The 15,685-nt window shown below is 38.2% G+C and overlaps 1 protein-coding gene across 1 annotated transcript in view; it reads right to left on the reverse strand.

The window, feature by feature from the left end:
* The window catches only part of SLC23A1 (solute carrier family 23 member 1), a 95,258-nt gene that overhangs the window by 19,956 nt on the left and 59,617 nt on the right, over positions 1 to 15,685 (reverse strand). Inside the window, exons 8-11 of the mRNA XM_063445291.1 lie at positions 12,844 to 13,000; positions 7,869 to 8,016; positions 7,129 to 7,234; positions 6,283 to 6,412 (exon numbers count right to left, since the gene is read on the reverse strand). Coding sequence (XP_063301361.1) covers positions 6,283 to 6,412; positions 7,129 to 7,234; positions 7,869 to 8,016; positions 12,844 to 13,000 — 541 coding nt within the window. The remainder of the gene's footprint in view (positions 1 to 6,282; positions 6,413 to 7,128; positions 7,235 to 7,868; positions 8,017 to 12,843; positions 13,001 to 15,685) is intronic.

Genomic DNA, 15,685 nt, shown 5'->3' on the forward strand with positions numbered 1-15,685 from the left:
TCGAACAAAGGCAAAGGGGAAGCCCTTCAGGGCAGACACATAGAGAGCAACGTCGCGCACACTTCACCCTCACAAAGGGCATTAATGATACCAACACAGGTTTTTTCCTCTCTAGAGTTAACCTTACATTATAAAAAAAGTGCTATGATATGAAAGCCATTAATGTTATAAATGTTGACATGTTGAATATGTGCACACTAAAAATAAAGAATTCAAAAAAAAAATAAGATCACTGGGAAAAATGCCTATCCTATACCGCTCATTTCCGAATTACTTGACATACTCCAAGGTGCCAAAGTTTTTACCAAACTTGACCTTAGGAGTGCGTATAATTTGGTGAGGATAAAGGAGAAAATATTAGAGGTAGATGCATCAGAAACTGGGGTAAGTGCTGTTCTCTCTCAGAGGGAAAGACAGGCCACCCCTTTACACCCTTGTGGGTTTTTGATTGCACTTAATTAGTTAAAAACATATATCCCTATAAAGTGAATAGGTGCACCTCAGGAAAATTGACTTATATTTTCATTGTCAGGAATAAAGTAAATATCAGGAAAAGACAAAAAGGTTTAAACAGTGGTGCAAATGTGATTACATGCATATAGAAATCTACAGATTCATATTGGAATTAGCTGAAAATGAGGTGGACTGGCAGAGTGGATGAATGATTAAAAATTTACCCAAAAACACCATGAATTAAAATTAAATAGAGTTAAATGGCTTGTAGTTAAAAAAAATATATATATAATTTTTTTAATAAAAATTCATTTTAAAAAATGGCAAATTTCGAAATCATTATTCAAGCCATTCGGAACCATGGTGTTTAATACATAGATCCACCACATAAAAAGCTTAAAAAGGATTAAAAAAAAGATACCAGTATAGTCATAAAACCTGCGGACAATGGGGGGAGCATAGTTATCACGTCTCAAGAATATTTTTGAGAGTTATTTAGACTCTTCGGAGACCAGATAACATACTAAAAATTAAACTCTGACCCCACTACCCTAATAAAAGAGAAATTCACAGAGATAATTTCCAAAGGTTTCCAAGATGGCATTTTAAATAAAAGAGAGAGAGAATATTTGACATCAAAACATCAAAGGATACAATTTTTTTTATTTTTTGCCAAAAATACACAAGAGTACGACACAACCACCTGGCAGACCAATTATTCTGGTAATGACTCTATTTCATGTAGATTGTCTGAATATGTGGACCATATCCTCCAACCATTAGTTAAAAACCGCCCATCATACCTTAAGAACACCACCAGTGTATTACAAACCCTAGAAGGTTTAAAATGGCATGAGGTTTTTCTTTTAGTGTCCGCAGACGTCTCCTCCTTATACACTAGTATTAGACATAATTTAGGATTAAACGCAGTTAGACATATTTTAGAAACTTTTTCCTCTTATCCCCAGAGCCAGATTCACTTTGTCCTGGAAACTATTCAACTTATATTGGAAAATAATTATTTCTGGTTCCAGGGCCACTTTTACCTTCAAAAGTGTGGTAGAGCAATGGGCACCAAGTTTGCCCCCAGCTACACTAGTCTCTTCATGGCACACTGGGAATCAATTTTTATGAGTGAAATTAGTGGTTGGGGTGCAAACTTGGTGCTATACAGACATTATATAGATGATTTAATTATGGTTTGGAAAGGTGGAGAGGAACTTTTAAAATGTTTTATAGAATACATTAATTCGAATGACAGGGGCATTAATTTAACCTTTTTGTACAGTAGTAAAGAAACTAATTTCCTTGATCTCACTATTTATATAGAAGAAAACCAGGTAAAAACTAAAACCTTTTTTAAGACTGTAGTCGTGAACAGCTACATTCAGACTAGTAGCTGCCACTACAGCCCATTGCTAAACAACATACCTAAAAACCAATTAACTAGGTGAAAGAGAAATTGTACAGAAACTAGTGTTTTTATCAATCAGAGTCACAAATTGATTCAAGATTTAAAAAATCAAGGCTATAGTAAAAATATTTTAGATTCTGCGACTAAAGCTGTATATGACAAAGATAGAATGGAATTACTAAAATACAAAAAAAAAAGGCGAAGGAGAATTCACTAGGAGAATACCATTTATATGTCAATACTCCGGACGACAAAACCAAAAGGTTAGATGGATCATTAACAATTATTGGCACTTATTATTAGTTGATCCAATCCTAAAGGACATCTTAAACCCCGGGACCTAAGATAGTACATAGTGTGGTGCCCAAACTTAAAAGGATTCTCACCGACAGTATTTTAGAAGCCCCTGAGAAAATGTAAAGACATTTTTTTTAAATACGTGCCATGGTTTTTTTAAATGTGCTAACTGCAACGCCTGTTTGAAAACTAGGGGAGAGAAAAAATGTCATAACAAATTTGAAGCTAATAGCCATGCATTTGACATTAGCGATGGTATGACTTGCAGTTCCCGTAATGTCATATACATGCTCACATGCCGTGTGGACTTAATTATATAGGTCGTACAATGAGAATGTTACGCACTAGAATTTGTGAGCATGTGTATAACATTAAGAGGAAGTTTGCATTACATTAAGTGTCTATGCACTTTAGAGACTAGCAGACTTGACGAAGTTGGAATTATTGGGAAGGTGACTTCAATCAAAAAATAGGCCAAGCAGAAACGAAGTGGATCTATGTATTAAACACCATTGTTTCGAATGGCTTGAATAATGATTTTGAAATTTGTAATTTTTTAAAATGAATTTTTATAAATTATTTTTTAATATATTTTTTTTACTAAGAGACATTTTACTCTATTTAATTTTAATTTTATTAAATTTTTTGGGTACATTTTTAATTATTCATCCACTCTGCCAGTCTACCCCATTTTCCGCTAATTCCAATATAAATCTGTAGATTTTTATATGCATGTAATCAAATATGCACCACTGTTTAGACCATTTTTAGTCCATTTTCCTGATGTGCACCTATTCACTTTATAGGGATACAGTATATGTTTTTAACTAATTCAGTGCATCTAAAAAATTTATTTTAACATACATTTTATTTTTCCTATAATAGGTATTAAATGTCTTTATGTATGTATATACTACTTTTAAATGCTATTTTGTATGTTGAAATGGATTAATGACACAATTGATTAAGTAATGTCAGGATGCTCTATTAGAACAGCTGGCCTTTGATCCTGATTTGTATCTTCTTCTTGTTTCCCCCCCCTGCACTGCATATCCTGTTAACACCTTGTCTTTATGACTATTGGGAAGTGTTTGTGTAATCAAGTACCAGCTTTTGACCAGCTAATGCCAAATGTGCTTTAAGTTCTTTGAAGATGCAATTGACAGGACATGACTGTATTATGTAAAGACAACCCCTTTTGGATGTGTACAGAATTCTGTTATAAGATCTGTGTTTTCCCCATTAAATTTAGGAGCAGTATTTTGTCATACACTTGTGTGACGGAGTACTGCCCTCCGAGCTTGTATTTCTGCTGTGCCCATTCCTTGACTTCATACCTGAGAGAAAACATTGCTATCTGCTGAATTTAAACCACAACATATGTATTTATTTTTGATAAATGTTTTTTACAAAGATTTTCAATCTGCAATGATGTCTTTTTTAAATGCCGAAATACTATTTTGTAAAACACATGGACTCTTTCTTTTAATTTATTTATTTTATGCCGTCTGAGATAATAAGTATATGGGAGTATGCAAATAAAGCTTAATTGATCAGGAACAAGAACTACCTCCTTTCAGACTTTTATATACCCTGATCCAAGATGGTGAGGACAGCATTATGTCCTGAGGAAGCCGGGCAGACCAGAGAAACGCGTTGAAGTCACCAAAGAGGGCAGAGACTACGGCTACTCAGAAGCATAATGCTTACACTGCTGGGGCTGCACTGAAGCCGGACCATTGCCTTCCGGACGCTACAGCTTTCCAGAGCCAATGTTTCCAACTCCCCAACAGACATAAGTAACAGCATATGCCAACCCTACTCACCACGTTCTCTTGTAAGAGACAATTTGTTTATTTATTTTTATTGCCACAGAGTTTTAATAAATTTGTTTGCACTTTGCTTATATCAGCACTTCATCACTATATGACAGATACCCAATCTCCTTATTATAATTATTGGGGGAATTTTGGTACATTAGTGATGGTGTTGAAAATATTTTATATTTAAAATAATATGCACTATTATGTGTATTAATGCATTTCCTTTACATGTGCTGTGAGCTGTGTTAACTTGGCGCTATCTACTGACCATTGAGTATTACTGCAATACTTTTCACAATTTATACTTGGTCTTGGGTTTTTCACCTAAACGTTTATTTTTATTTTTTTTCATACTGCTCCACTCTTATTTATATATTTATTTAGTTTGATTCTGGTTTGTGTGATGGGGGGGGGGGGGTATAACACATTGAGTGTGTCAGCAGCATTACAAATAATTCATACCAACTCTAGTTACATAAAATTTAAATATCAGTGCGGTCGCGCCGAAAAGGGAAAGCTTAACTTACCTGGATCTGTGTGGAGTGCCGCCCAATCCTCCCAGAATACGCATCCCAGCTGATGTGGCGGTTTAAGGGATGCCGGCCACTGCGGTCCCGTTCTTACTGTTAAAGGGCGCACTGCCCACATTAAAGATGGTGCCGGCATGCCTGTGACATCACGATATCGACGCACACGCACGTTTTGGGGTCCAAGGTCATATACTAACCAATCACAGCACTGAGAGGCATATTTAAACTCTATAATGCCTTTTCTCAGTGCCCTGTCATGGTTTCCACTTGTTAATTGTCAGAGAGTGCGTTCTTGGTATATTTTCTGCTTATGGACTTTGGCTATTGTTTTTGACTTTCCCTACTTCTGGTATCCTGGCTTGGATAGTTTTTTCATATTGTCTCATTCTGTATCCCCACTTTAGCTTGTTATTTGACCATTCTCTTTTACGTTAAGTCTGGCCATTCTAAGGTCCAGTATACGTTGTTTGTGTTAATATAGTTTTGAGTGGTGGGTCACACAGTAATCGTAACAGAGACACTCACTGTCGCACTACGCGAGACAACTGAATGCTGCTTACAGACTTGGATGCCATGGATGGACTTTATCTCCAAAAAGACCGGGGGAGCGGAGTGAGGCAAGGGACACTGGGCTAGGGTGGGGCGCTCCGAGCTGGAGTGTGGTTGTGGTGGGGTAGGGGAGACCCCTCCTTTAGACCAAACTCTGTTCTCTTTTGCCTCTTTGCTTTGGTTTTTTTAAAATATATTTTTGGTTTAAAAAATGAGAAAAGCAAGTATCCTCCCCATTTAAAATGTTCAGACTACACCTCTCCACATTTAATTTATGTTGGAGATGCTGAAAAGAGACAGCTATGTTGTACCATATTTTTTGATCATGCCAAAAATCAAAAGATCAGATTACTGGCAAAAAACATTAGAATTAATCATATCTATTACTGACTTCCCTGTTGATTTAACACCTGGATTATGTTTACTTAAACACTTCCCTGAAGATTTATCAGCACACAAATAAATAATGTTAGGCCACCTCCTTATCTTGGCTACATCAATTATTTCTAGATATTGGAAATCTGTTACTATTCCCTCTGTTAAAGACGTTTTACTGTTTTTGTTAGGAAATAAAAGATGCGAGCTTTCTCTCCGGGTATCAATGTACTTCTCAGACATGACTGGTCTGAATGGGAGAAAACTATGAGGAGTAAGTACAAGCTTGACGATGTTCCCACCTGACCGATAATAACATTCACTTATGTTTGACTCCTTATCTACCGTATCTGTCACTTAGTATATGATATCTATGCAAATATATGACTTAAAAAAACTTTTTATTTCTTTATACACACTTATTTGCATTTAATTATTTCATATCATACTATGAATGTGAAATGTATTCATTTTCCCCCAGTTTTTTTTCTGTTTTTTTCAATTATGATCTTAATGCTGTTACTAATACTATTGATAACGCATCTATATTGAAGATCTTTTTTCTTTGTCAATGACCCTCTATCATATTGTTTATACATTGCTGCTTGTTAAAACATTGACAAAAAAAAAGGTATACGGTAAATGTTATTTCTATTATTATTTCAAAAAACAATAAAAAACATTTGAAAAGAAAAGCAAGCATCCTTAAATTATTATAATTTTTACTATTATTATCATTTATATAGCACCAACATATTCCGCAGCAGTTTACAATCATAGGGGGTATTTTGACACAATCTATAATAATTATTACAAATAAATAAGGATATATAGCACTTACCAAACAATGTGCAAAACATTCCACCAAGAATCGGATCAGGGATTGAAGCAAATAGTGCTGTAAATTTTCCTACTGTTCCTAAAATAAACATGATTCCAGCACCATATTGTACAACTCTTCTACTGCCAACCTTGAAAAATAGTGTTGAGAAAATAAAAGGCATGGTTCTAACAATTGTTATGTGAGAAACTGAAATAAAATTCCGTATGCAACTCCGCATGATGATGTTTTAATTTTTAGCTTTTTGAGAAATATCTTTGAAAGAAAGCCACCTGAATAGAAAATGTTCTAAGCTGCAAATTTACCACATGCTGATGTCAAACATTTACACTAGAAAATGTCTAAGATGTGTACATCTACATTTCTATCCTTACTCATAGACATCAGAGATATCTATTCATCATTCTGTTATTTTTTTGGGTAGAGAGCTAAAGAAACATTCTTATTTCTGGTGTGAGGGTCACAACTTAATAGGAATTAACTTTTGTTCCTTGTACCTCGTCTACTGTGAAGCTAATATGCAGGAAAACTAGACGTTGTAATAATGAATTTTGATACAATGTCCTACTGTTGGTACTTAATCGTTGTATGTTGTTTAATACATTGTTATGTAAGCACTCTTAGACTATTACTGCCGTCCAATATTGATGAACTTTCATCTCCTGCTATGAATCCACAGCAGAGAGGCAGACTTTCAGTATCAGAAGAACACCAGCGGACATCAAAACATCAAACATCTTAAAAATAGATTGACCCCTACAGACTTTCTACAATGAGATATTGTGGTTAAAGTGCTTAGAGTCCCCCTTCTAAAATTCATAAACCCAGCCTACATAATGTTTTTACCTTTGTGATTCCTAAAACACCTATATTTGGACTTGATGAAGTAGATCCATTTCCAGTTCCAAGTAAACCAGCAATAACACAGCATACTCCTTCAATAAATATACCCCTGGAGAAAATAATATATATATATATATATTATAGGTTCTTTTTGTACATTTAGCGTTCAGTGTAATTAATATAACTGTAGGAGGGAGATAAATGTTTTCAAAGTGACTTTCAATTCCCCTGAAAGTATTTGACAGTCTCAGCAATGTGCAATAAGTATGTCTACCTTTGACTACCTCTGCTATATGGCAGTTATAAGCCGTCACATGTTTAATTGTGGGCATCCCCCATACATTAAGCCTGAATATCACATAAGTCAAATTGGAATATTGTAGTCAATACAGCTCTGTGTAATAGGTGCAATCTAATATTAATAAGATAATAATGATCATGATGCATTAAAATAAAACAGGAGGAAGTCAAAATGCCCAACATCCGTGTCAAATCTCAATATTGACGGGAGTAAATACTCATAAATATTTCAACATCGTATTTTACTCTAGTCTAGTATACTTTAGTTTAGTTTAGTCCTAGAGGTGATGATGATATTATGTGACGAAGAGGTGAAACAACAAACTAATTATTGCCTATGATTTTAGAATGTAATTTTCAAGACTTGTCATTTTGGTTATGTAGTGTATGTGTAAACAGAGAACTAGAATTCTATCAAGCATACAGAGAAACTTATTCAGTACCTGTTAATAGCATGAACGGGTGGAGGAGGAGCCCCTGATAACCGAGCGCAGGCATAGTAATCCCCCATTGATTCAATAATTCCAGCCAAGGTCGCACTAAACATTCCTAAAACACCAGCTATTGTTATTGTAGGCATTCCCCACTGACCTGTTAGAAACAGATGGTCATATTTACTTTTTCAAATGAAGGATAACATAAAAATATAATTAATGTTGTCCCCCTCTAGAGTTGTTAGTACTTATTTTTTTTCATTTACATGACAATTAATTTGAATGATGTTGGCAATTGGCTTTTCAATCTGCAATTAATGGAGATATCCCTAATAACAACATTATTCGACATGGGAAATATTATTGGAATCAGCAGAAGAATTGATATTTACCAAAATTTTAAAGAACAGTTTTAATTTCGCATTTTCCAGCTGTTAAGGTAACAAAAGATTCATTTGGAATATTGATTTTGGCCAGGTCTTTTTATTTTTTGATGTAGGAGTTTAAAACAGGAGCAAGACAATTCGGATGGCCCTGCCACATTCAGCAAATTTACCCATAATACACTTCTATAATATTGTAAATAAGTGTTCTTTTTTTAGGTGAGAGACAGAATTAGCACGCTACTCAAGATGGATGAGGTTCTCACATCTTTATGATGTGAAATTGCATAACATTATGATTTTTTCCACGATTTAACTGTCAATGATTGCTATTAGTTAACAATTGCACAGGAAAGGGCAAAATTTCTTTGCTACATGTGTGTGGAAAAGAGTGAATGAGTGTATGTATATATCCCCCTCAATCTTTTAAGGGACACGATAGTTACCCGAACAACTACAGCTTAATGTAGTTGTTCTGGTGAGTATAATCATTACCTGCAGGCATTTTTATGCAAACATGCCTTTTCAGAGAAAATGCAATGTTTACATTTTCCCCCTAGGGGCATCTGCCATTGCCACTCCTCAGATGGCCACTGAAGGTGCTTCCTGGGCAGTGCTCCACTCTCTACATGGATGCATTTTCCTCATTGAGATGCATTGATGCATTGATCAGCATCTCTATGAGGAGGTGCTGATTGGAGGAGTGCTGATTTTAGCCGATCCAATACTTTCCCTACGAGAAAGCATCGAATTTGGCTAAAAATCAGCAATTGTGGTGATGTCACCAAGGAGACTGATCGGGGGTGGGGCCAGCGCCGGTGGAAATAAGGTAAGTTTTAATTCCTCATAAGGAGAGTAAGTGGGACAAGCCACCTAAATGGTGGTTTTTAACACTATAGGGTCAGGAATACAGGTTTGTGTTTCTGACCCTTTAGTGTTCCTTTAATGATGCTCTTACATTATTTGTTTCCTAAAGAAGGTGCACTATGTGGCATCGAAACTCGCGTTGAATTACTTTATTGCTTTATTTTTCTTTCAGCATGAGGTTTAGGACCTTTAAATACTATAAACTTGTTTTAGCTGTAATGTCAGTGAGGGTTCTTTCTTATGGAGTGTTATTGATGTGGTAGATGAGTGACATATAAAATCTCTATTTGAGGTATTCACTAGGCTTTTCAGGCACCTCTCAGAGATAAGACATATGTATCCTATTGGTTGGAGTAATCTCTGGAATCCTCTTAGGGTTCTTGAAGATTCAGGGAGGGATACAACCTTATATGTTTGGGTGACTTTTAAGCATTTTGAGATATCCTACAGGTATAGATACAGCATTTAAAAAAAAAAAATTCAGAGAAACTGCTATGTTTACCTGTGGGTTAATCCAGCCTCTAGTGGCTGTCTCCATTGACAGCCGCTAGAGGCGCTTCCGCGCTTCTCACTGTGATTTTCACAGTGAGAAGACGCCAGCGTCCATAGGAAAGCATTGAGAATGCGCATTCAGCCGATGACGGGAAAAGGAGGAGGAGAGTCTCCAGCACTGAGGGAGCCCGGCGCTGGAGAAAGGTAAGTGTTTAACCCCTTCCTCTCCATTCAGCCCGGCGGGAGTGGGACCCTGAGGGTGGGGGCACACTCAGGGCACTATAGTGCCAGGAAAACGAGTATGTTTTCCTGACACTATAGTGGTCCTTTAACCCCTTAAGGACACATGACATGTCTGACCAGGGCCGGCGCTACCATAAGGCGGCACAAGCGGCCGCCTTAGGGCGCTCCGGTCCAAGGGGCGCAAATGAGTCACTTAATGTTGCCATGCCAAATTTACTCGCTGGTGCCGGACGTGGGAGGGGATAAAAATACTGTGCAGCCTCAGAGGGGATGGTTGTCGAGAGGAGCAGCTGCGGCCAAACGCTTTAAAGGCTGCTGTGATACATAATGTCCTGTCCCGGTGGCGAAGCACTCTGGAGAAAGAATAGCAACTTCCATAGGGCACCAACACCTGGTGGGACAACTGTTTAACAATGGTAAGAAACAATATGTTTGTGTGTAAGAGCCAGTGTGTGTGTGTGTGTGTGTGTGTGTGTAAGAGCCTGTGTGTGTGTGTGTGAGAGCCTGTGTGTGTGTGTGTGTGTGTGTAAGAGAGTGTGTGTGTGTGTGTGTGTGTGTGTAAGAGCCTGTGTGTGTGTGTGTGTGAGCCTGTGTGTGTGTGTGTGTGTGTAAGAGAATGTGTGTGTGTGTGTGTGTGTGTGTGTAAGAGCCTGTGTGTGTGTTAGAGCCTATGTGTATATGAGCCAGTGAATGCGTGTTTGTATGTAAACATATAGCCAATGTGTGGGTCTATCACCCAGTGTGTATATGTGTAAGTATGAGCCAGTAAGTGCCAGTAAGTGCATGGGTCAGTGAGCGATAATGTGACAAATTTTGAGGGCAGCAAAATGCGTCTTCGCCTGTGTAGACTAAATTGCTTGCACCGGCCCTGTGTCTGACATGTCATGATTCCCTTTTATTCCAAAAGTTTGGTCCTTAAGGGGTTAAGGGTACAGATCTCCCTTCTATTTTGGAACAACCCTTTATGGGTGGTTCGGTTAGTACTCGTTGAAGGTTTACCCCTCACCCTTAGGAGATTTGCCTGGTTTGGCCTATCCAGGTTGCCCCTCAACAAAACACCCATTACACAAACTTAACTAGGATTCATTAATGAACAAAGAGCTTATTTTAGTATAAAGTTTAAAGTTTGACAAATGATTGTTGATTGGTGAGGCGTAACTAATGTTTATAATTTGACTAAGCTTGACTGAACACAAATGATTCTGTTTGATGCATGACTGCATGTTGCTTCGTTTGAAAGAGAACTGTCATCATGTTTTTTTTTTATACTGTGCTTTACTTATCCCCTATGTTTATGTTTAATAAGTATGTGTTTGTGAAATAATATTACACATAGAAATCCTCACTACTGTGTTTACCTATTAAGATTTAATATGTTTTATTCAATAATGTAATTAGCAGAAAAGTTATAGTAATGTAATTAGCAGAAACGTTTTTTCCCCCCTTTAATAGATTTTGATATTATTCCAAATATCATGGAGTCCATTTTGTCGCTAATTAGGATGTACTTGTAGAGGTGAACCGGTGCTAGTGAAGAACCTATGGTGACTTTACATGTAGCTTGTTGTGGGAATTAAATACAGTTGGCATCAATACATTCTGAGTATAAGAATATAAACTATGCCTTAAAATAATTATTGATACCTGAGTATGCGTGAATGCTATGGACTACTTTCACTATATCAAAAATCAGAATCTCCTGAGTTTATTTAGTTCCATCTACTGAATCGTAATACATCTATTCTGGATCAGCATGATATATGAATGAAATAGTTTTCCTTGAAGGAGTGCACGGCCCATGTGGTGTAAGGTTTTTTGCTTGAAAAAACTCCACATATTGATATTAATGAGATGTCTGACAGGTACACTATACAGTAAGGTTTTAGAGTTCAACAAGGCCTGAGATCACTACATGAGCATTCTGAGTTTCCAGGAAATATCTAAAATGTGAACCCTCGTGCCTGCATGGAAACAGATAATATTTAAGATATGCAGGTAACAGGTTTGATAGCTTAAAAATACTGCCTGTCTCAAAAGTGCTAGTCCCATGAGAGACCTACCTTGCATGGGAGAACCTAGAAACCTAGAAAGTAAATAAGGGTATTATTGTCTTCTAAGCTAACCTACAACGTATTCACTGGGTGATGCACTATAACATTATTTGCATTAGGTGCACTGACTGCTTGTTTATATTTTTGTTTATCTCTCCCCTAGCTTCTGTAAAGTGTAATCTGTGTGTATTATTCAATCCATTGAGACTTACCCATCCAAACAAATGTCGGAATTGTCATTTTTAATACTGGGATCCAAATATGGGGGAGAGGGGAGTGTCTACAGCAGATAGCACAAAGAAAGAAAGCAAATATTCTTCATTGCACTCATATGGGTGGACCAGGAATAAGTTCCAGTTTCTCATATTTCAAATTTGGATGCAGTGCATTTAGCACAGAATGTCGACCCTCTAGAGATTGCAGGACCATAATAGGAATCACCTCTTGTGGCTATCTGATTGGGTTTAGGGGGCTGGAGGGGGTTAGAGGGACAGAGTGGTCATGGTTAGGATCAGGAAGTTAGAGAGGTAGAGTGACACAGGGCTATGGGGACAGAATAACAGAGGACTTAGACAAGGGACTAGATTGACAGAGTGATACAGATAGGAACACAGTGACAAAGGGGATAGAAGGGCACTGTATTATATACAGAGTAATACTAAGCTAATGGGACTGGGGACAAGGGGGTCAAAGTGGCAAAACCGGGTTAGGGGAGCAGACTGACATAAGGCAAGATGGACAGGGGGCACGATGTGACAACAGCAGAGGAAAATGCAACCTCCTGCAATCATAGGTGGGGTCGTCTGGCTTCCTGGTTGGACTTACCAGCAGATTGAGTTAGTAGCAGCAAGATATTTTAAAAGTTTAAACTGAGGTAAAAATGTTTTGTTTCTGAGATATTGCAAATAAATATGATTCAAACTTTGAAATCAAGAAATGTACACGTACATGGATACGGAAACTGGAACCATGGAGAACTGGACATAATTTCACCCCTTGCATCAGTTCTGGCAGCATATCCATAAGACATATTATTTTCTGGAAATACGTCACTCAGAGTCAAAATATAACACAGCAGCCACATTACCATAACAGCCAATATTATCTAAAAAAAACAAGAACCAAGTACGTGCATTTTAGTTTATGTAGCAAGTATTATTTGCTATAATTTGTTACATTTCCACTTGTATATTATTGTAAAACACTGCTGAATAAGTTGGTGCTATAAAAATGCTAATAATAGTAATATTGTTATTATTAATAATATTAATAATATTAAAGTAACCTCAATCTGGGCTGCGGGGGTTAACCTACAAAATAAATATTTGTGCAGATCTACAAGATGTTGACTACATTGCCAGATCAATACTTTTCTATCATATCTTAAATGTTGTTTAGCTTGTGTTTGATTCTGCAAAACATAAGATTGTATGAATGTGGCAACATCATTATATGTATTATATATGGTTATATGGAGGGGCATCTTTGCAGCACACAGTATCTTGCTGTAACGATTAGGGAAAAGCAGTGTTCCCTGTGCATTAGGGTTGGGAAATGAGTAGGCTATACGGTGGCTTAAGGTTAATGGGACTTAGGGTTAAAGGGGCACTCATTTAAGAGTCTGTAGACTTTAACTTGTATCACTTTCAGCCAGGCTTTGATACCTGCAAGCTTTCCAGTTCTAATATGTCCACACGCTGACAGGCATTGCACTTTGTTATTACCTAATTGTTCACAATTTGTCCTCTTTTAAAATACTTAAAGGGACACTATAGTCACTAAAATTACTTTAGCTTAATGAAGCAGTTTTGGTGTATAGATCATGCTTCTGCAGTCTCACTACTCAATTTTCTGCCATTTAGGAGTTAAATCACTCACTTTGGTTACGTAGTCCTAGCCACACCTCCCTGCATGCAGGGGAGGGCTGGCAGCCTTAGGCCTGGGGGGGCAAAACCAGTCAAGTGGCCCATTGCACCACCAAATCAGTTCACCATCCATGACCACTTTTTCCTGGTTTTATAACGGATATTGATGTTATGCTAATCAGTAGCTCTTTGCCATACCCGCTCCTTCACTGCTCAGACTTTCAATGTTGTCAGAGCACAGGCTGAGAATCTCTGAGCCTGTGCTCTGACTCACTAACTGAGCGCTGGAACCACGAGGGAGAGGATATGATCTGACTGTACCTACTGCTGGTGCGCACCAGTGGACCACCAGCGAATCGTTTAAATTAAATATGCTGGTGTACCCAACTTGTGAGCTGTGTTGGCCGCCGGGTGCCTCTGTTGTCATGGCACTCTGCGTGACCGCACAGCTTGCCCACCCCAACGGCTGGCCCTGCTGACACACACTGACGTTACTACTTAGACATCCCTCAATATTAATACAGACAGAGTAAACACCAATAAACTGTGGAAACAGAGCTGATCCCCCCAAATTTATAAAGGTTTGCTTAGAGGATTTATTGTAAGATTAAATCATGCCTCCTCCTCTCTCTCTCCCATGCACTGCTCTGTACTGGGAGGAAGTGAAGAGTAATCACATTCTCCCAGCACAGCGCCACCTGTGGCTGCATGGGGAACAGCTGTTTAATGTAATGCTTGCAGGATGGCCAGCTGCCGCAGAACCTCTTAGTTACTGCCTCTGCAAAGGGCTCCAGGCACTGCTTGTTGTGAGTGTGAGCCACTGTAAATTAGGGGCAGAGGGCAGAGGGCACTTGCACTGCGGTAAAGACGGGTCTGGGCAGGAGGAGAGTGCAGTGCAATCAGTGCACTCCCCTCCTGTGGGTCACCAGTAGACTGGTGCACCTGCCCAGGATCAGAGCCAGTGCAAGGATTTTTGCCGCCCTAGACAAAATAAAAATTTGCCGCCCTTCCCCCCCCATGTGACATTACAATGCCCCACCCATATGATCTGCCATATGAACTAACGCCAGTACTGCACACAAATTATAGATTAGTGTCACTAATAATATACTAGATTGCCTACTTACAACCAGATGAGGATGATGATGGGCTGCAGTTTGGCTCCACTGGTCTGGTGTAGAACAGGATCTCTGGAGGCTGTTTGCAACTGTGGTCACAAAATTCAATGTTCTGGGAGAATTGGAAGCAGCTCCATTTTTTGGGGGCCCCTTACACAGCTCAAGGTCTGGGCCCCAGGGCCTGACGGTGAGTATGCCCATAAGGCCCACTCATAAGTCCACTTATATGTTCCACCCACCCATGAGTTCGCTCACAGGGAGTGGAGTGTGTAGGGGATGTGTTATGTGTTATTGTAGAGGATCTAATATGTGTGCTTATGGTATGTAGTGTATAGGGATACCAGTTTGTGCAGGTGATGCAGTTACATAGTTACATAGTTACATAGTTACATAGTTAGATAGCTGAAAAGAGACTTGCGTCCATCAAGTTCAGCCTTCCTCACACCTGTTTTTTGCTGTTGATCCAAAAGGCAAAAAAAACCAAAAAACAAAAAAACAAAAAAAAAAAAAACCCAGTTTGAAGCACAATTTTGCAACAAGCTAGGACAAAAAATTCCTTCTTGACCCCAGAATGGCAGTCAGATTTATCCTTGAATCAAGTGTAGTGCAGTGTGTTTGTGTGTAGTGGAAGCAGTGTGTATTTGTGTATAAGGGATGTATTATGTGTTTCTGGTTGTGTGTAAGGGATGCATTGTGTGAATCTGTGTTTGTATGCATAAGGGATGCAAGGTGTGTTTCTGTGTGTATGTAAGAAAAGCAGTGTGTGTGTTTGCATGTGTGTGTAAGGGTGATGCAGTGTCTTTGTGT

Source organism: Pelobates fuscus, chromosome 3 (assembly GCF_036172605.1).
Source record: "Pelobates fuscus isolate aPelFus1 chromosome 3, aPelFus1.pri, whole genome shotgun sequence".
NCBI lineage: Eukaryota > Metazoa > Chordata > Amphibia > Anura > Pelobatidae > Pelobates > Pelobates fuscus.